The sequence below is a fragment of the Chelonus insularis genome, unplaced genomic scaffold (assembly GCF_013357705.1).
Source record: "Chelonus insularis isolate UGA/USDA-ARS -01 unplaced genomic scaffold, ASM1335770v1 contig_403_pilon, whole genome shotgun sequence".
Taxonomy (NCBI): Eukaryota; Metazoa; Arthropoda; class Insecta; order Hymenoptera; family Braconidae; genus Chelonus; species Chelonus insularis.
In genome coordinates, this window is record NW_023276560.1 from 25,256 (window position 1) to 45,633 (window position 20,378).

Consider the following 20,378-nt stretch of genomic DNA (forward strand, 5'->3'; position numbering starts at 1 on the left):
TATTCAACGTTAACATAATTTTATTTATAATGAATGGATGAATACTAAAAAATTTTATGAAATTGATGAATAATAAGTCAATTTAAATTTGATTATTATGTTATATTTACATGAACACTATGTAAAGCAAATGTACCAGTAGTAAAATCTGTTCTACTTTTAAAGTAGTATTATAAAAATTACTAATCTAAAATTTATTTATTGTTTCAATAGTCAATAAAATTCTATAAATATAAACACTATACTTTTTATACAACATGATCATTATTTGTAAATGAACACACTACACTTTTAAGAACTTTTTTAAGACGAACAAACTTTCAGCACTATATGAATGTATGGTGTTCTTAATTACTTCGTTACTGGTACATTTATTTCATGAGGCGTTATATTTTAAAATTGACTATTAAACCTGATCACTGATCCATTTTATATGATTCATAATTAATTATCAATATAAGTTTGTGAATCTCTTAATTCAGTCATAATATAGCACTTTCTTTTTTTTTAAAAAGTCACTAATTAAAAAAATTGTCCTAAATCTAGACACCAAAGTGTTCATATGTATCATGTTTAATTTTGGTATACAGTCGTTTCGAAACTTAGAATATAATCATTTATGTAAATCATGGCTATAATTTTTAACTGATTTCAAAATAGAGTGCCTCATATGGTACTGAAAAATTTGTTATCTGACGAATATTAATAATATAAATAGTCGTAAAACCTTTTATATGAAAAAAAGTAATTCAGATTATAAACAAATTTAGGCAATGCGATGAACTCTGCTAAATACTCTTATTTGGTTAATTGCAAGAGTTATCAATTAGTTAAATGTTTTAGAATAATGTTAAGAAGTAACTTTCAATCTATAAAAAATAACAGTCAAATTATTAGTTTGATGAATATATCAACAGTTATAATCACTATAAAACACGTTTGCTCCAAAAAAGGTTGTTGCTAAACCATGTAGGATTAGTTAAAGGTATTAATAAATAATACCATGCAACAAAACCAATAACAAAGAGACAAAGAATCCCTGCTTTTTTTAAGGGATCTTTATAGGCTCTGACTTCCGAAAGATCCGGAAATCCCATATGATTACAAAATGAATGAGCAGCAAATGGAGCAATGAAATGTCCTATTGAAATTGAAACCATTGTTAAAGTAATATCTTTAAAAGTAAATAAAAACTTTATAAAAAACAAATAGATTGTTTTGTACCTGTTTTAACAAATAAAAAGGCTGCGTAAGCTCCAAACAACGTTGTATACATAAATTGGAAAACTATTAAAAACATACTTATGAAAAATTGTCCGAATAATAGGAAAAGTTATTTAACATACAAATTTACCTGATACAATGATAGCATGTTTTAATTCAACACCCATTTTCGTCAATTCAAAAACATGATGAAAGTGTGCAACTCCAAAAAATAGAGGGCAAATAAAAATAGCAATGTAAGGATGAAAACATTGTAAAAATAATGGCATCATGCATGCTCTAAAAGTCCATTCTTCACTGAATGGTGCAACTATTTGATTTCTCCACCAAATTAAGCTTTTGGTGTTTTCAATCCAATATGGAAGTTCTGCAATGAAATAAACGAAGGTAATGAATAGTTATTGACGCATATATAGAAATTAAATAATGATAATGCTTTGATGTACGTACGTACATGCATACTGACCAGCATACAACTTCCATTCCCCATTGAACCCTTGCATACTCAGTGGGCCTAGAAATAAAATCATTGTCAGGAACAGAGGTATAAACGTTGCTTGGAGTAATCCTGACCATCGTAAACCTAATAATTCCCATATAGTAGTCTGGAAAAAAGAAGTAATAACAAGTTTTATTAGTATCTAAAAAATTTTGTAACTATAAAATTAGTTAATGAAACCTATTACCTTTTCTAATACTTTATTGCTCATTCCAAAATATAAAAATCCTGGTGATATCAAAGTCATAATAAATCCACTGAAAAATCTCTTTTTAATCACATTAGAGTGATCCCTGTAAACATGAAAAATAAAATGTTTTATTTTACCACCAAAATTTAATTCAATAAATCAACGATAGAGTCGCTATAGTACCATGAGATGTAAATTAAAAAGACCTCGTGTGTGTGAACGACTTTTTATGAAAGGAACATTAAAGCCAGGTGCCTTTGTAGCTTAGCTGATTTTGGCTTTTTTTAACTAGTCAACCGAATTGAATAACACCATCAAACGAAAAGGGGATTTTCTCATTACATGCAAAAGAATTTTGTTAGTGTAGTAGTGGTATAGAAGTGATGTATAGTAAAGCACATATATTCATTCATATTATCTACAGATTGGGTACTACATTAGCTGAACTGAATATTTACACTCATTAATTAAATAAAAGCTCATGATAATTGACCTTTAGTAAAACAAATGATAGCCAATAACCTAAAAGTAATAAAAGATTTACTGGAAAGAATGTTTTTATGACAAAAGTGACTTGGTGAAAAGTCAAAGGCATTTTTCGGGGAATTGTAAGGCATGTAAACGGAAAGAATTTTTTACCTGCTAAGTGGTGAATTCCATATATAAAAACTTGAAACATAAATAATTGTGAGAAGTAGACACGATGAAATAGAGTAAATACAAAGAGATTGGTTATTCTGTTCAATGGTCTCCATAACTCCATACTGATTTTCAGATTTATTGTGTGTTTCTTAAGTTGGCAAAGCTGTAAAGCATCGAAATACACATTTATTTAGAGGGGGTGTTTTGTGTCGCGTGTGTATGCGTGTGGTCGGAAACGTCAAGTTGAATTGTGGCAGTGTTTGAACGAGAAAGAAAGAGTGAACGGTTTGTAAAAAAAGATCTGTGTATGAGAAAGAACAAAAGAGAGAGATAAAATTAAAAGAGAAGAGTGAAAATTCATAAAGCAGAGAAGTAGAAAAAGATAGAAATCGAGTGACGCTTGCGCACAAGTTGGTCAGTCCGGCAGAGCTGCTCCCCACCGTCAATGAGAAGATGGCCGCTGTGTTCGGTGGAAGTGTCGCCATTGTTTAGTGTTTTAGTTTTTGTTAAAAACCAAGTGATATTGGGACTTTAAATCAAGTATTTAAGCGACGAAGAAGATGCCGAGTGCACCGTTCAGCGCGTCGCGTAATTATGTAAGGCGTTCGAGGCGGAGGATAGCCAACAGGATTCCTCTACCATCAAGAACATCCTCGGGTAAGAGAGAGAGAATTAAATTCATGTCGACTCGATCACTCTGATCCGTTTTCACAGCCTATTTGATTGCACACCTGTCGTAACCTTTTTCCATCTAAAACGTGAATTAATTCATTTCAACTTTTTACCTTCAATTTGACGTTTCATCATTCTCCAATCTCTCTCCCACACACCCTCGTCCTTCACCCCTTTTACCCGTCCTTTGTCCATTGACCCACGACCCTTGTTAGGACGTGTACACCAGGCAGCCGAGCCAGCTCACAACGTTCTCATCCGTCCCACGTCTGCTGCTTTTCTTTTACCTCCTGATCATTCGCGTATGCTCCAAAGTATGTGGCCTAAAAACGCCCTGATGGCCATGCCCGTTTCCTCTCAATGCCTCAGGCTTTATTAATAAGAAAAAAAATCTCTTTTTATTCTCATCCTTCTTTTTTTTTCTCCAATCGATCTCTAATGGTCCACCTAATTATCGTTGCGACAATTTTTTCACATTGATTTCTCGTATATTTGTCATTAGACACAGCTTGATAAATTTTTAAAGTGACTGTAGTGTTATAAATTTATTATTAATACCAAAATAAATTCATGATGCTGTAGAGTTGTTGTGTAGAATCACTTTACAAATATATTTGTCTATACTTTGGAATATTTATTAATAATGTTAATTTTACGTGAGCGCCATTATGATTGGTTAATTGATGATAATTGGATCAAGTATACGTTGATAATAACGTGAGATTACATGAGAGCAGTTGTTTCTTTATTTATATACGAATTAATAATAAATCAGTGTCGTTATTATTGCATATTGTGTTATTTACTGTCATAATTACTGCATATTTTATCATAGATAATAATGTTTAATTTATTTTTAAATTGAAAATAAAGTAAAAAATTCTGGGCATAAAATAGAATAAAATCAATAGAAATAATGAAAACGTGACAGCTATTATCGTTTTAAACTTACCAGTTTTCAACGAAATATCAAAACTAATAGTTAAATATATATTTCAGCAGAACCATGTGACCTTCTTTGTCCAGCATCAAATCAAATGCCCCCAAGTGGTGGAGGTGCAGGTGGAGCACGAGGATCATCACCAAGTGTTTCAGGAGTAGCTGCCCCATCACCTTCACCAAGTCATTCACACTCATCACCTTATGATTTAAGACGTAAAAGTCCACCTCATCCTGATCCTGCACCCGGTTCTAGTTCAGCATTACCTCCACAAGGCGGAAGTAGTATTGCAGCCGCTCTTGGTTCTTTTTCTCTTCCAGCAAGAAAACGACCTAGACGAACATGTTCTCTGTCTACCGATGGTAAGTTTATTCTTCTTATCAATTACTCTACATCCTTTAAATCCAGATAAAATATAATTACCTGTTTAAATAATCAACAATGACGAAATAAAATCAATATGTATGGCTCATACGCAGGTACAAACACCAACACAGCGGCACATTATCTTCTGTATGAGCTGCCAGATGAAGTTCTGTTAACGATATTTAATTACTTCCTGGAAATAGATTTGTGTCGAATGTCACAAGTATGCAAACGTTTTCAAGCAATCGCCAACGACACTGAGCTTTGGAAATCTTTATATCAACAAGTTTATCAATATGATTTACCACTGTTCAATCCAGCACCATGTAAGTTTGAATTTGTATCGCCGGATGAATCGGATTACCCGAATCCATGGAAAGAAAGCTTTAGGCAACTTTACCGTGGTGTTCACGTCCGGCCTGGATATCAAGATCTTAAATTTAAAGGTCGTAATTTGTCTTATTATAATACAATACAAGGAGCTTTGGATTATGTTGACGAATTTAGAAGTAGTAATAGCAATAACAATGCTAATAACACTAGCTCTTCCAGTCAAAGTAGTACAGCATCGTCATCATCAAATAATCAAAATAATTGCTGTGGTAATAATTCACAAAATAACGATGATTCTTCTCAGCATATTATTTTCCTACATGCTGGCACATATCGTGGTGAATTCCTCGTTATCGACAGTGACGTCGCGCTCATTGGCGCTGCACCGGGTAATGTTGCGGAATCTGTTATTCTGGAACGTGAAAGCGAATCCACGATGATGTTTGTGGAAGGTGCGAGGCGGGCATATGCTGGACACCTTACTTTAAAATTCACACCTGAGGTCACAAGTACAGTGCCTCATCATAAACATTACTGTCTTGAAATAGGGGAAAATTGTAGTCCTACAATAGATCACTGTATTATTCGAAGCTCAAGTGTTGGTGAGTATTTTAAATAATAAACATTTATAAATTTAGAGAAAAAAATTTAAATCAATAAATAGTCAAATATATCTCAAGTAATTGAAACTTTTTTTCTCTGAGAAAGCTTTGTTTATTATACTTTTTTTTTTTATTAATAAAAATTATTATTTTCAATAGTTGGTGCAGCTGTATGTGTTTCTGGAGGTAGTGCAAATCCAATAATAAAAAATTGTGACATCTCAGACTGTGAGAATGTTGGACTGTATGTGACAGATTATGCACAAGGTACCTATGAAGATAATGAAATTTCACGGAATGCGTTAGCCGGCATCTGGGTAAAAAATTATGCAAACCCAATAATGCGACGGAATCACATACACCATGGGCGTGATGTTGGTATATTTACATTTGACAATGGTTTGGGATATTTTGAGGGCAATGACATTCACAATAACCGTATTGCTGGATTCGAAGTAAAGGCGGGGGCAAATCCCACAGTTGTTCAGTGTGAAATTCATCATGGCCAAACGGGAGGTATTTACGTTCATGAAAATGGCCTTGGTCAATTTATTGATAACAAAATTCATTCAAATAATTTCGCGGGAGTTTGGATAACTTCCAATTCCAATCCAACAATTCGTCGTAATGAAATTTACAATGGCCATCAGGGTGGAGTCTATATATTTGGCGAAGGTAGAGGCTTGATTGAGCACAATAATATTTATGGAAATGCACTTGCTGGAATTCAAATAAGAACAAATTCAGATCCTATTGTGAGACATAATAAAATACACCACGGGCAGCATGGAGGTATTTATGTACATGAGAAAGGCCAAGGCCTTATTGAAGAGAATGAAGTATACGCCAACACCCTAGCTGGTGTTTGGATTACTACGGGATCAACGCCGATCTTAAGAAGAAATAGAATTCATAGTGGTAAACAAGTTGGCGTTTATTTTTATGATAACGGCCATGGAAAACTAGAAGATAATGATATATTTAATCACCTGTACTCAGGAGTACAAATAAGGTAATCATTGCATTTCAAATGTCGTTTTTCTATCTGTAAGGTTTTTTTTTCAAAATTTAATTTATTGTATATTATAAATATATTATTTTCAATTAATAGGACTGGTAGTAATCCCGTTATTCGAGGAAACAAGATATGGGGTGGCCAAAATGGCGGTGTCCTCGTGTACAACAGCGGTCTGGGATTACTCGAGCAGAACGAAATATTTGACAACGCCATGGCGGGCGTTTGGATAAAAACAGATAGTAATCCAACACTTAAAAGGAATAAAATATTTGATGGACGAGACGGTGGAATATGTATATTTAACGGTGGAAAAGGTAATTATATTGTTCATTTATTAATTTATTAATTATTAATTATTATAATAATAATAAAATAAATATTTTATTTAATGAAATACTCATTGATATTAATATATTTATAGGAGTACTAGAAGAAAATGATATCTTCCGTAATGCTCAAGCTGGAGTTTTAATATCAACACAATCGTATCCAGTGTTAAGGAAAAATCGAATTTTTGATGGATTAGCTGCTGGCGTAGAAATAACTAATAATGCTACGGCAACATTGGAATTTAATCAAATTTTTAATAATCGATTTGGTGGATTGTGCTTAGCAAGTGGAGTTCAACCAACATCCCGAGGTAATTCATTGTTCATAAAAGTAAACGAAAAATATGTTGTTTTCATTATTACTTCATCAACATTATGTAACTTTCATTTGTATACTTAATCAAACCGTTTGTTTAGGCAATAAAATATTCAGCAATCAAGATGCAGTAGAAAAAGCAGTTGAAAATGGTCAATGTTTATATAAAATATCTTCGTATACATCGTTTCCCATGCACGATTTTTATCGTTGTCAAACGTGTAACACAACTGATAGAAATGCAATTTGTGTTAACTGCATAAAAACTTGTCACGCCGGCCATGATGTGGAATTTATAAGACATGATAGGTAAAATAATTTACTTTATATCATCTTTTATTTCTTTATTATTTATTTATTTGGTATATTGGTTTTTATAAATCAATCAATTTCATAATTAATTAATTAATTAATTAATTATATAGATTCTTCTGTGACTGTGGTGCTGGTACATTGAGTAATCAGTGTCAACTTCAGGGTGAACCAACGCAAGACACCGATACATTGTATGATAGTGCTGCACCTATGGAGTCTCATACACTTATGGTCAACTAGAAACTAACTTTAAATAATAATATTAACAATAATAATACTAAAATAATATTAATTATCATAATATTAATAATAATAATAATAATAATAATAATAATAATAATAATAATATTAATAATAATATTGCTAAAAGAAATTAAAAGTAAAGGATTAAGTGAGCAATCGCATCATCATGAAATTGTGTGTCTCCAGCGCAATTGCCAGCAACTAAATACGGTAAAAAAAATTTTCAACTTTTTATTAACATTATTATTGTTTTATTTAATCATAGTTATGGTAATAATGAAATATTCATTGCTTAAAATTATTTTTACTATCACAACACATTAGTTTTATTATCGTTATCATTGTTATTAAGTATATCATTAACATTATTATTATTATTATTACGTCAAATTAGTAGTTGATAATTATTTTACTTGTCTCTCATATATATCGTTAAGTATATGAAATAATAAGAAAAGAAAAATCACAAATTAGGTAGAAAAAAAAAAAAAAAAATTTCTTTTCTTTTTTCAAATACAATTGTACATTAAATCGAATCTCTCTCATTAAATTTTGTAGCAGTAATCCAATTATGTGAATACGTGTATGCAATTTGTTTATTGTTTCGAGAGAGAAAACGTCAAGGAAGATAAACAATTTTTGGATTATTCCAACATATATATAGATATCATTCTGTTCATTTTATTCTGTCGATCCCAAATCGTACTCGCGCGCTCATACAATTGTAGAAATTTTTGTTTTGTTTTGTCATAAAAATTGAATATTTGATTAATAATTCAGTTAAAATACTAAAATTTCGTGAATGTTGATGTTTCTTTGTTTTTTTCCACAAAAGTAAACCGGATTTTCTATTAATTTTGCACTCATTAAATCATTACGTAAAGTGAATAATAATTGAATAAATTCAATTCTGTATAAATACACTGCCGTCGTTGTATATTGTGTATAAGATTATGAATAAGGGAAATTGAATGAAATCAAAAAGTGATAAAAAAAATTTCCACGAAAGTTTCTCTGTTAATTAATGATACGTGAGATTGAAAGAGTAGAGTCATACGCACATATACTCGTTTATGATTGTAAGAGTGAATGGATTTATTGAGTAAAATGATGATTTTATTTCAATAAATTAAAGATAATTTTTAATAATAATTCAAATTTAATTAACAATTAAAAACAAGTAATACAACTTATTTTTTATTACATATTTTCTTCTTTAAATTAGTAATAATAATAATACAGTCAATGATAGTAAATAAAAATATTTTTCTTTATTAAATAATTGTGTTTGATAAAATTGAAAAAGAAAAATATTATAATTAAGGCGTTTGAGAACCGAGCGTTGAATGAAATGTGAACTGAATGATATAAAAAAAAATGTAACAATTGAGTGTGGAACTTTTGTGGAAAATTTCTACACGTGCATTAATTAATTGGAATCTATCGAACAATTTGCAAAAAAAAAAAAAAGAAAATTAATATGAGAAAAAAAAAATTGAAAAAGAAAAAATGAAATTTGATAAGAGAAAAAAAAAATTATTTTTACTTTTAATATCAATTGTAATGGTCTTAAGTTGCCTAAGGGCGAAGTGCATAATAAAACAAAAATGAATGAATATTTAAACGTGAGTTAAAACAAAAATTAAAAACACATACTACATTTACATAATGTATGATAGTATGTAAACCAGTAAAGTGAAAACGCGAGCGAGAGTACGAGATTTTACGTGACTTTTTATACATTTTTTTTTTTTTTTTGTTAATTGCATTTTGTAAAGGGCGGTTATTTTTGCGCACCGGAAAAAAAATGAGTGAATACAAAGGAGGGGATAGTAAATGCGAGTAATATCTCCGAAAAACCTTTTTCCCCTGTCAATTATAATCTATAACTTTAAACCTCGTTCGCGTGAAATAGTTTTTAAAATAATCTCTCGTTTTTACAATAATTCATTTTTTAAAATTATAGATATTATATAAATAAATATATATTATTTAATAGTAATATTCAATTCGTGTAATAAAATTTTAGATTATCAAAGTTTTCAATATCTTTGATTGATTTAGGGATTGGTAATTAGGAAATTGTCATGACACGCATCTATTAATTAAATATTTTCGACTACTCCATTATATATTAAATTTATAAATTGCTAATATGTCCATTTTTTATTAACGAAATTATTGAAAACATTAGTCTTACAATACATTTTGAAAAAGAATAAGAATTTTTATGTGAAGAAATTGTATTAATTTTTTTATTGAAAATTTTTAATAACACAATTTCTTTTTACAAAAAAATTTTTATTCTTCGTACAAGTCACTTTTTTTTTATTATCAATAAATGACAAAATATAATTGTAAAACATTATTTTAAGAGCTAAAACCTGTATCATCTGTTCTACGTCGGTTCTCGCATTATTTTCATATTGAAAGATAATAAGCGAAAAAAAATGAGAATGTATCCGATGCACATACATATACCCGCCGATTCGAATAACGAATAAAATTACAATTTAGTGCAGTTCCTTGTTTTACTTGTGTTTATTTTTTATTTTTATTTTTTATTGAGTTTTTGTTTATTCAACGATCCGATGAATCGATTGAATTTTTACGTGACACGAGTAGAAAAGGAACTATACAAATTTAGAAAATGTGTGATAAGTGTGTCATCACACGAAATAACTGTTACTAATTTCATGTTATCATGCGATTCAATACTTTTCATATTCTGTATCATATTACTCATGCGTATGTATTCGTATTTCGTTTTATCGTACGAATATTTATTATGCAAATACAAATGTGTGTATGACGCGGTTGTAGTTCATCAATTTATCATAGTGTTTTACGTTTACTTAACATTTAAACAAACAAAAAATCCCCCGGGTGATCTGCGGTATTTTCTTCGATTTTTTATTCAACTAAATTCTGCTATACAATTGAATTTTTTTGTGCCGCAGTTTTAGCGTTATTGCATTTTATGTCGTTTTCAAAGAGTGTTGAATAATACTATAAAAACATTGTTTCGTATTGCAGCCATTTTATAAATGAAAATAAACAAAATACTCGCAGACAATTGCGATACAACAACTATAGTATCGACTTAATTCAATGTTATTTTAATTGTATAGATATACATTCCTTTTTAATCAATCATACATTTTTTATTCGAGTAATTAAACTTTAGATGATATCAAAAGTATCGATCAATTTTATATTTATTTTGTAATAAAAAATTAACGTATGGCTGTAGTACACGCATAACATCTGCTTTAAGTTGTTAGAGATGTTTTAGAGATAAGATTTATATCTAAAATGTGCGTTTGTTGTATTATTTTTGTCGATCTATCTTTTGTTCTAATTTGTTGTTTTAAGTATTTATATTTTTTTGAATTATTTACGTAAAAGCATGATTTGTTTGGATATTCTTTAACAATTAAATATTAAATTTTTCCGGGTTATTATTAATTTGTTTGACATTGTAAATGAATTGTTAACTTCTGTTATACATGAAAAAAAAAACCGCGTATTCAATAATTGAGAAAATAATTAATTTAGATAAAATATGAATAGTAGAAAATGTATTATTTGTAAAGGAATTAGTAAGACTGTTACAATTTAAAAGTATTCATCAACAGAAATGATATAATAGAAAACGTGAAAAAAAGAAAATTGTAAACGAACAATTGGCTAATGCCTTTTGTTATACGCGTCGTACATTTCCCTTGTTTTTCTTTTTTTTTTCATTCAAACACTTAATAGTATTCATTTTTTTTTTCACTTTTTACTCATTATAAATACGCATGTATTGTAATTAATATGGTTTATGAGAAGAGAAATATTATAAAAATGTTTGTTGAGTTCTCGTTAATGATAATATACACGTCGATCTAAACTTGCCATTTTTATACTGAAAATAGTTGCCATAGTTTGTGTATTGTTCATACTCCTTTGTTCTCGTGTTTCTGTTTAGTTATACAACTGCAGTAAGATAGTAATTAGTAATAAGAACAAAAATAAAAATCCATCATACAAATACATATTCACATTTTTACACACAAAAGTATCCACCATACTGAATAGAAGAAAAATGTGTAAGGCAAGACAAGAAAGAGGAAAAGATTGACAAATATTCATTTTTATTCTGTAAATAAATAATCTGTCTTCGCAATTTCTCCATTACACTATAACTGTATGACTTATGATTATTATTAATATTATTATATATTTACTCATAAAACACACACTATAAATATATCCACACAATTATTATATTAAGTTTAATGTTTAAATAACTTATTGTTTACCATTATCATTACTATTATTATTCTTATGATTATTACCTTTATTATTATCAATATTATTATGAAAAATATATCATTATTAATAAATATTTTTTTTTTAATCTTTATTTTTTTAGATTTTATATTTTTTCGTTTATAAATTTATTCTGAAAGAAATATTTTGTAATGATGAACTGGTGATTTTGTAAAAAAAAAAATTATACGATAAAATTTCTCTATACAAAGCGATTTGTTAAAATTAAATCCAGCAATAACGTAATCGCTTATTGTCATAAATTTTTTTAGCAATAAAGTGTAGAAAGTATTTGGAACAAATATGAGCTGCAAAACAAAAAAAAAATTTATGTAATCTGATATACTATTTTCGTGCAAATAACGCAGGCCTACAAAGTAAATTTATACTGATATTAAAAATATAATTATGTAAGTTACAGCTTCGTAGTGCATTGAATATTTACTGTGAAATTGTTGTTGATTTTTTAAAATCAAATTTCTATTAAATTTATATTTTTATTTACTAAATAGAAAGAGGAAAAATGATCTCTAAAAAAATAAACGAATGTTTTCAATAATGCTTTTCCGTTTATTGAAATTAAATATATTAAATCGTTTACTTTAAAGCATTCTTTTATTAATTTAAAAGTAATCTTTTCTGGCTATGTATTATAAAAAAATGTAATAAAAAAGAACTGTAATATTATTTGTATACAGTGTCTTATTAAAGGCGATTCAGGCAACATTAAATATCGATTAAGTAATAAAATAATTAACTACTCTTCCACAGTTTGGATCGCAATGTTGATGGAGATTGTATGAAATCTTACTCAAAGTCTTCCGAGATGACAGCTTAAATACCAAACACTGCCTTCTGCCTATTACAAATCCTAACAGATGAAAAATAATATGATGAGAAAAAAAGTACTAAAATAGAAATAAAATGAAATAAAAATTCAATTTACTGCAATAAAAAAAAAGGAAGATTTAGTTGCTTTTGATTCTTTCTATTGAGCTATAAATGCCATAACTAATTAATCAATGATATAATATAAGGGATATAAAAGAGAGTCTAAGAGTAATATAAAATAGAAGGAAGAAGAGAAAGAGAGAGGAAGACAAAGTAGAACATGATTTGCCTGTATTACCTTGTAATATCTGTACCATGAAGCCAATGTAAATTAAAACGCACTAATTATTATCACTTTGTGTCATATAAATTATAGTTTAAGTCATTCTAATACTCAAGACTTATCTATTTACCATTACACTGAGAGAAAAAATAATCAAATAATGTAAGAATTTGATTTCATTTAAATCAAATCTACATTAATAATAATTCATATTTATTTTTGTATTTTTGTTATTTGTTTTAAAGTTAAGTTTGGTGTTGGTAATTGATAATTTACTGGTAAATAAAATAAATCAATTTTTCTCTTAGTGTAGAAATAAATAAAAAAGATAGAAAAATACTAGAAAATCCTAAAAAAACCAATGTTAAGAAAAAAGAAAATTAGTACTGCACCAAGTGCCATAGTTTTATTATAAGCTAGTGGTAATGAACACAATGTACGAGTGCGAGAGTCCGACTGACTTAGAAAACAAGTGAACAGCTTGTGGTGAATAGTAAAAAAAGAATAATAATAATAATAATAATGAATGAATAAAAGAAAATTAAATTGAAAGAAAAAAATAAAATATGAAAGAAATGAAGAAAATTGACAAAAACAAAAGGAAAGAGATAGAGAAAGTAAAGACGATCGATAGAATGCTCAAGTGGTGAACCTCTATATGGAGTATACGTGCGAGACTAAAAGAATTGCAACTAAAATTGAACGTAAAAATAATTATATAGAATTTGAAAATAATAATAACAATAATAATAGTAATAGATGTAAGAATAAATATAATTATAATAAAATATTTAGAAACTAAATGACAATATTCGAACTGAAATATTAAAAATTAAATGTTTGCATAATTAGGGCGACTAGACCAATAGACAGATACGATTTAGAAGATGAACAAATATTTAAAATAATAAAAGATTAATATGTATGTATTAATTTTCATTTTTTAAAAGAATATTTGTTTAATTGAAAAAAATGTAAATTTCTTTTAATAGAAATTAATTTTGTATTTTTTGTTCATCTTTTGAATTTAATTGTTTATCTATTGGTGTATTTTCCCTACTTTAAAAAGGTTTTGTACAATTTTCTTTCTTTTTTCAATTAAATTCAATGGATTTTCTTTGTAACAATACATTGAGCTATAAAATATAATATATACATAATAAAATAATTAATCACAAATATTAAATTGGATAAGATAATGATAGAAAGTTAAATGTTGTCGGAAATATTGTATGTATTTTCGCTGTTAAAACAAAAATAAGAATGAAAAAAAAAAAAAGTAAGAACTAAAAATGAAACAATTAATGAGAGAGATTCCTCGCCTGTTAATAATATAACACCTGACACGTAGAACTGGTAAAAAAAAAGAGCATTTTGAATAGTAATGTAAAGAAAAAAAAAATTTTTTTTTAATATACAATGAAAAAGGATCAAATTATTCTGAAAATTACTATTACTAAACAAGCCACAAAATGTATGCTGTAAACGTCACTATTTGAAATATAATTATAAAAAATTATTAGTTTATATTATTTAATTATTAATTGTAATTTAAATAATTAATTTATTTCGCTTTATCGTACCCTTATAGTTTTGTGAGTTTAAAAATCTATCAGATAGTTCATAAATTATTACAAGCGACCTCAAAACAGTCTATATTTATATCACATATATCACTCTAATCTCGTTAAAAATTATTGAAGGGTAGAGATAAAGTCATAGAAAGTAAAGCAGGCTAACGTTGGAAATAAAGCCATTCACGATCACTGTCAGAATATGTTTGGAAAAATACAAAATATTTTTTCAATTGTGATTATGTATATTTCCATTATCTAACTCATTCTTGTATTTTATATTAAATATCATTATATCATATTACTTCATATCAATGAGCGTTTTCATAAAATTACACCACATTTAAACTATAAATATAAGGTTAGAAAGACTATCAATGATATTCACTATCACTAATTTCATTTTTAATTAATTTTATAATTTATACGACATATTATAATGTCAATATTTCCTTTATATTGTTATATTTAATTATTTTTCATCGAATTGAAGTATAAAAAATCATCGTTCGATTTTTGCCCCATACTAATCGATTAATCTAAAAAGTATCGATATGAAATAATTGGATTATTCATATCGATATTTTGAACTGTAGTGAATATATACATATATTATTGACTAAAAAATGGCAGCAATAAAATATCCTTTTTTGTTTTACTAATTTGTTTGAAATGTTTGAGTAGTTTGATAATTTGTGTAATAAATTTACTGGGGAATATTCTAATATTTACATTGCAGCCGAGATTTATTCAAACTAAAGACATATATTTCTTGAAGTAAGTGTATGTACTATGTAGTTTTAATTGCATAATATCGTTTGAATAATCTCAGAAAAGTACGAGTTAAAAGGTATGTTTTCTTATGGGATTTTTAATTTATTAATCATTTGGAAGGTTTTTGATGTTTAAATCTTGAATACACGGTATATTACAAAAAGTACGACGGTAATTTAGCTTGAAATCTTTTTTTCCAATACTATAAAAATTTACTGAATAAAAGATGTCTGCTAAAAATAAAATTTCATGCATTTAAGGGTTGAAGATAAAAGCTTGTAAAATCATATCTTTAAAGATTTACATAATCATAACAAAAAAAATAATAATGATGAATTTGAATAGAAATTAATTAATTCAGTATATTGATAAAAAATGGGCCTTTGGTTTAATTAGCTATATCAATTTATGAGATTATTTTTAATTATTAAATTAAATGAAGCATTTACTTATATTGCGAAAGAAAAAATTTCTTTAAATAATAAATACTGAGTCAACGAAAATATTTCCCAGGCTCAATAAAATTTTTTTCAACTAGTTATCTACTTCCGATTATTATTCAATTTTATTACTTAACTGTCATGCTTTACTTTTTTGTAAATTTAATCGATTAAAGATATTACATACTTTAAACATAAAAAATGAATCCTACACGTGAACTTTAAGTGAACTCTATTGTACGTATTTGACTTAAACTTCAGGTACTTAAAAAAAATGACTTCCTCCACATGAAATATGAGAATCTTAAATATAATAAAAGAGATATCAGGTCTTTTGTCTGTTTCCAGGGTTTAAAAATATATTTTTTTCTTCATTCTTATACTGTACTTGTGGGCAATCGATCGATCGTGGGTCACGCTAATTTATCGATACTGTAAGGTTTTAACTTTGTTCGTGGTAATCGGCACATTTATCTCTTTACCTGACCTCATGTACATTGACTCGTATAGCTCTAAACTTGCAACTAATCTATATTCGTTGATGTACACAATATTCCAGCAGTTCTTTTTTGTTTTTTATTACCTTGTCTTGCATTAGCGCTGCAACTTCTGAAATGATAAACAACAGTCGTTACAGACATGATAAAAATTATCAAAAAAAAAATACGTACTTTATCATCATGCACATGTTTCATGCATATATTTGTTTGCTATGATAGATATAATTTCGTTACAGTAACATACATACATGTACCACAGATTGGAATAATATCGTCAAGTACGATACGCTTTTATATACGTTTATCGATTCGTTAGCCCCTTTTCGCCTTTGAAACCTTGGGCACCCACTCTTGCTCCTCTTTTTCCATGTCTCTTCTACTACATGCATACATACGTACACATACCCTTCGATATAGTCACACGCGTTCGAGCTACAAATAGCATGATGCATACCAATGCACATCGTATAGGTTATGTGTATACGAGACTCTATAACCCACTCAACGAAGCTCGATCGTGACTCCAATAAAATTATCGTCGCGATGCATCTGCAAGTTTCGAGCAAGTCGCGATTTGTGACTATACATACTCAGCTTTTATATTGTGTATAATATATGCCATATATTCTGGGACAAACCGTTACAACTTTAACTTGTCATCTAGCGACAAAAGTAACATGAAAGAATGTCTTGTCAAGTGTTGAAAAGTTTATACCGATTTCATTTTATATTCTTAGCGCCAACTATTATAATGTCTATCACTTAAAATTACCTCCTATATTACTTTATTATTTTATTATTACACTTATTCATTGATTATTCAGTGAACTTTTTGGTTTTACTCTAGTTATGGCTGACTTCAATGTGAAAAGTTATAGTTATCATTGAGATGACATGAAAAGGTCACTTGAATGCATCGAGTTAAATGCTCATGGAAATGAATGGATTTTTAAGAACAAGTTAACCAACACTACGATATTTAATGTAAAACAACTTTTTTTTTAAAGAAGATTTTTTAAGTAATTTGTAATGTTTTTGAGATAACACAAGATTTTTTTCTTTTTCATGATAATGTGTTGGAGATTGGGGAAACGTTTCTCCCCTCTTTTAAAATAATTTTTTTGAACGATCGTTGGTTGCAAGAGGGTCGTAAACTCCCCTGTATCCTGATACAAATTAATGTGAAAGCCAGTTATAATAATTAGATAGTACTGGTATGGACGGTTACAATAAAAATTTCAATAATTATGTCATTTGTTCTATAATTGCTTTATGTATAACAAAATATACAACGATTTAATGTCACATAAAACTGTTATTTATTTTAAACTTTGTCTTTGAGGGAGAAAAAAAAAATATCTGAATCATAAAATTTGTCATAAAGTAATTACACAATTATGTATTTAAAAAATCACTAGAGTTTAATGTTCTTTGTGAAGATAATTTTTTCTTTTACTTCATTTTGATTTCAAAATGAAGTCTTAAACTTTAAATGAATTGTAATTAATTATAGATTTAATATAACTCCAAAATGTAAACCGTCAGATGTCTAACTAGTTGACATTGAATAACAGAATAATAAAAATAATTATACTTATATGAGTGGAGAAAATTTTGTACTATGTATTTTAAGGTAATCTAAAAATTACTGAAGTAATATAGATAAATAATTTATTGGGAAAGATCTTAAAATAAGAAAAGGAAGAAAAAAAATACTTTTTACACTGGGAAAGTAAAAATGTTTCATTTTATTTAATTTAAAAATATGATTTCATCCACGCAATTGACTTGAAAAAAGAGTATTCGTGTGACCTTTAAGAATTAGAAGTGACTTTTATATTCAAAAAGGCGACCTGATTTTATTTATAAATCAAATGTGGGAGAGAAATCTATTTTTTGTTGAATAACTGGAAAATCACCCAATTCATTTTTGCTCAAATCTTATCAATTATGAGTCTCATTACAACGCATCAATTGCACTCTGAAACGTTTTATTCTAATTGCACCTTTAGTTTTTGAAGTATAATTGACAAAATTTTATTCATTTAATAGGATTATGGAATAAAAACTTTCATTATTTATTTATAAAAAATCATTTCAGAAAAGTTTGCTTTTGTTATAACATGCTTATGATTGAATGAAAAATTTATTTAAAAAAAAAAAAAATGATTTTTCTTCAGCATTGTATAAAAGCCTTTTTGGATTAAATTAAATTTTAATGGAGTTTTAACTTTTGTACTAGAAATATTTAAAACGATAGAATTAATTGAACATAAAAATGTGTTGATTATATTAAATTTAATATAAATTGCTATCGAAAACTATTAAATTGTCTGGTCTATTTAAAAACATTTTAAAACAGACAGTCAAAAAGTGGCAACTAATTTTTTTTATCTATTTATCCAGCATTTAAAGTTAAATGAATTCGATGAGTTTTGTTTTCGAATGTTTTTTTTAACACTTTAATTTGCAGTCAATTTAAAAATAAATTACTGTTAATAATGCTTTTTATTTATTATTTAAAATAAAACTTTAATTTTATATCAGACTTGAATCTCAGTAAAAATAAAAAAATAAAATAATTTCTTTAAAAATATTTCTGAAATAATGATCAATTTTAATTTTAAGAGACACTTATGGAATCATTATGTTTCCTCTTTCATCATTTATTACTGAGTGATAAGAGTTGATGGCGAATTTTAAATAACCATTTTCCAAGGTAAAGAAAACGAGCTTCAAAATATACCCTAGCTCATCAAAATGTGATCACTTTTAGTGAAAACAGAGCTGCTTAAAATTCGCTAAATTTTAAACCTCCAGTGTTCAGCATACATGCAATAAAAGAGTACATACATAAACCCACTCATTCATATACAAACAATGTTTAAAAACAATAATATAACCTAGTCATAATTCACAACATTGCTATTAATATAGTATGTATCACTATTATCACACTTTATGCTGTAGAGGTGAGGTTAACGTTTTATAGAGCCAAGGTTATCAAAGAATTGCAATAACAATTCTTTCCAACCTATGTAGCTTAACGATGTTTAGTCAAGAACATGTATAATAGCTAAGGAACTAGTCCAGCTGGTGTGTACATAGCAATATTTTTCTTTACATTTGCTCCAATATATTCTTGGTTTACTAAAAAAAAATTACTTCAAGAGGTGTTGGAGACCCTGAAACATCAGAATAAAAATATGACTTTTTTGACATTGGGAATGAATGTTACTATTTTTTCTTATATATAAAATGAAGAAGAAAAGAAATAAAACTACTTAACTTATGGTATCAATATATGACAGCAGTTTTATTGAAAAAAATGAAAAGAATGATTGACTACTGTCTAGAAGTGGTACAGAGTTCCAAACTAATTTGCTCTTATCATCTATTTAGACCTTTGTTGGAGATACCTGCAAAGAATAAATTCAAGACAATTTAAGAATATTTGAATGAAGCAATGAAATAATAATTTTATGGAGACACAGAAGATTACTTACTAAAAATGAACAAAAAAGATCTGTCAAGACATGTGGGAGCTTCAATTCCTTCACCTGAGTTATATTTTTTCCTCATCCTAAAAACGCTCACAATGAAAAAAAAAAATATATTTCCACTGAAATTGGTCTAGAGTTTCACTGGCAGATAATTACCAAAAAAAAAAAAAAATAAGAAAAATTTTTTCCATTTTTTTACAAATACGTCATTCAGTCCCAAGGATCACCCAAGGGACTAAGCCTAATATTCCTGGATTTCGATGGGAATAAAAAAGAAAGAAGTATCGATTTCTTAGCAATAAGTACTCTGAAAAACCATAAACTGACTGACAATGGATTAAAAATTAAAAAATAATAGATACTTTAGCACTAAATTAAGATGAGAATAATAAAATTGAATATAAATGTATTGATTTTCTGTTTATAAATATCTTCAATATCCAACGATGTAAAACTTCAACTACAAT

At 27.7% G+C, this 20,378-nt stretch overlaps 2 protein-coding genes across 4 annotated transcripts; one reads left to right on the forward strand and one right to left on the reverse strand.

Annotated features, from left to right (window-relative positions):
- Nucleotides 1-44: 44 nt before the first annotated feature.
- On the reverse strand, nucleotides 45-2,700 carry Sras (Ras converting CAAX endopeptidase Sras). Its single transcript, XM_035086711.1, has 6 exons — nucleotides 2,553-2,700; nucleotides 1,911-2,016; nucleotides 1,691-1,829; nucleotides 1,355-1,591; nucleotides 1,225-1,287; nucleotides 45-1,141 (listed from the first exon to the last, which is right to left on the reverse strand). The coding sequence occupies exons 1-6, from the start codon at nucleotides 2,666-2,668 to the stop codon at nucleotides 927-929; spliced, it is 876 nt and encodes a 291-aa protein (XP_034942602.1). The 5' UTR covers nucleotides 2,669-2,700; the 3' UTR covers nucleotides 45-926.
- Nucleotides 2,701-3,072: 372 nt separating this feature from the next.
- On the forward strand, nucleotides 3,073-9,307 carry FBXO11 (F-box protein 11). 3 transcript variants are annotated; one of them, XM_035086701.1, is made up of 8 exons: nucleotides 3,073-3,212; nucleotides 4,227-4,529; nucleotides 4,647-5,468; nucleotides 5,628-6,480; nucleotides 6,580-6,800; nucleotides 6,908-7,126; nucleotides 7,233-7,440; nucleotides 7,557-9,307. In XM_035086701.1, the coding sequence occupies exons 1-8, from the start codon at nucleotides 3,116-3,118 to the stop codon at nucleotides 7,684-7,686; spliced, it is 2,853 nt and encodes a 950-aa protein (XP_034942592.1). In that variant the 5' UTR covers nucleotides 3,073-3,115; the 3' UTR covers nucleotides 7,687-9,307. The 3 variants fall into 3 exon arrangements, with proteins under 3 accessions (XP_034942592.1, XP_034942594.1, XP_034942595.1); XM_035086703.1 differs by having other exon boundaries at nucleotides 4,230-4,529; XM_035086704.1 differs by having other exon boundaries at nucleotides 3,075-3,212; nucleotides 4,254-4,529.
- Nucleotides 9,308-20,378: the final 11,071 nt, after the last annotated feature.

Excerpts from the sequence above, each read along its gene's own strand:
- FBXO11 (XM_035086701.1), top strand. The coding sequence starts at position 3,116 with ATGCCGAGTGCACCGTTCAGCGCGTCGCGTAATTATGTAAGGCGTTCG. Across the intron at positions 5,469-5,627 it reads TATTCGAAGCTCAAGTGTTG|TTGGTGCAGCTGTATGTGTT; the intron begins GTGAGTATTTTA and ends TATTTTCAATAG. Across the intron at positions 7,127-7,232 it reads AGTTCAACCAACATCCCGAG|GCAATAAAATATTCAGCAAT; the intron begins GTAATTCATTGT and ends CCGTTTGTTTAG.
- Sras (XM_035086711.1), bottom strand. The coding sequence starts at position 2,668 with ATGGAGACCATTGAACAGAATAACCAATCTCTTTGTATTTACTCTATT. Across the intron at positions 1,830-1,910 it reads GCAATAAAGTATTAGAAAAG|ACTACTATATGGGAATTATT; the intron begins GTAATAGGTTTC and ends TCTTTTTTCCAG. Across the intron at positions 1,288-1,354 it reads ACATGCTATCATTGTATCAG|TTTTCCAATTTATGTATACA; the intron begins GTAAATTTGTAT and ends TGTTTTTAATAG.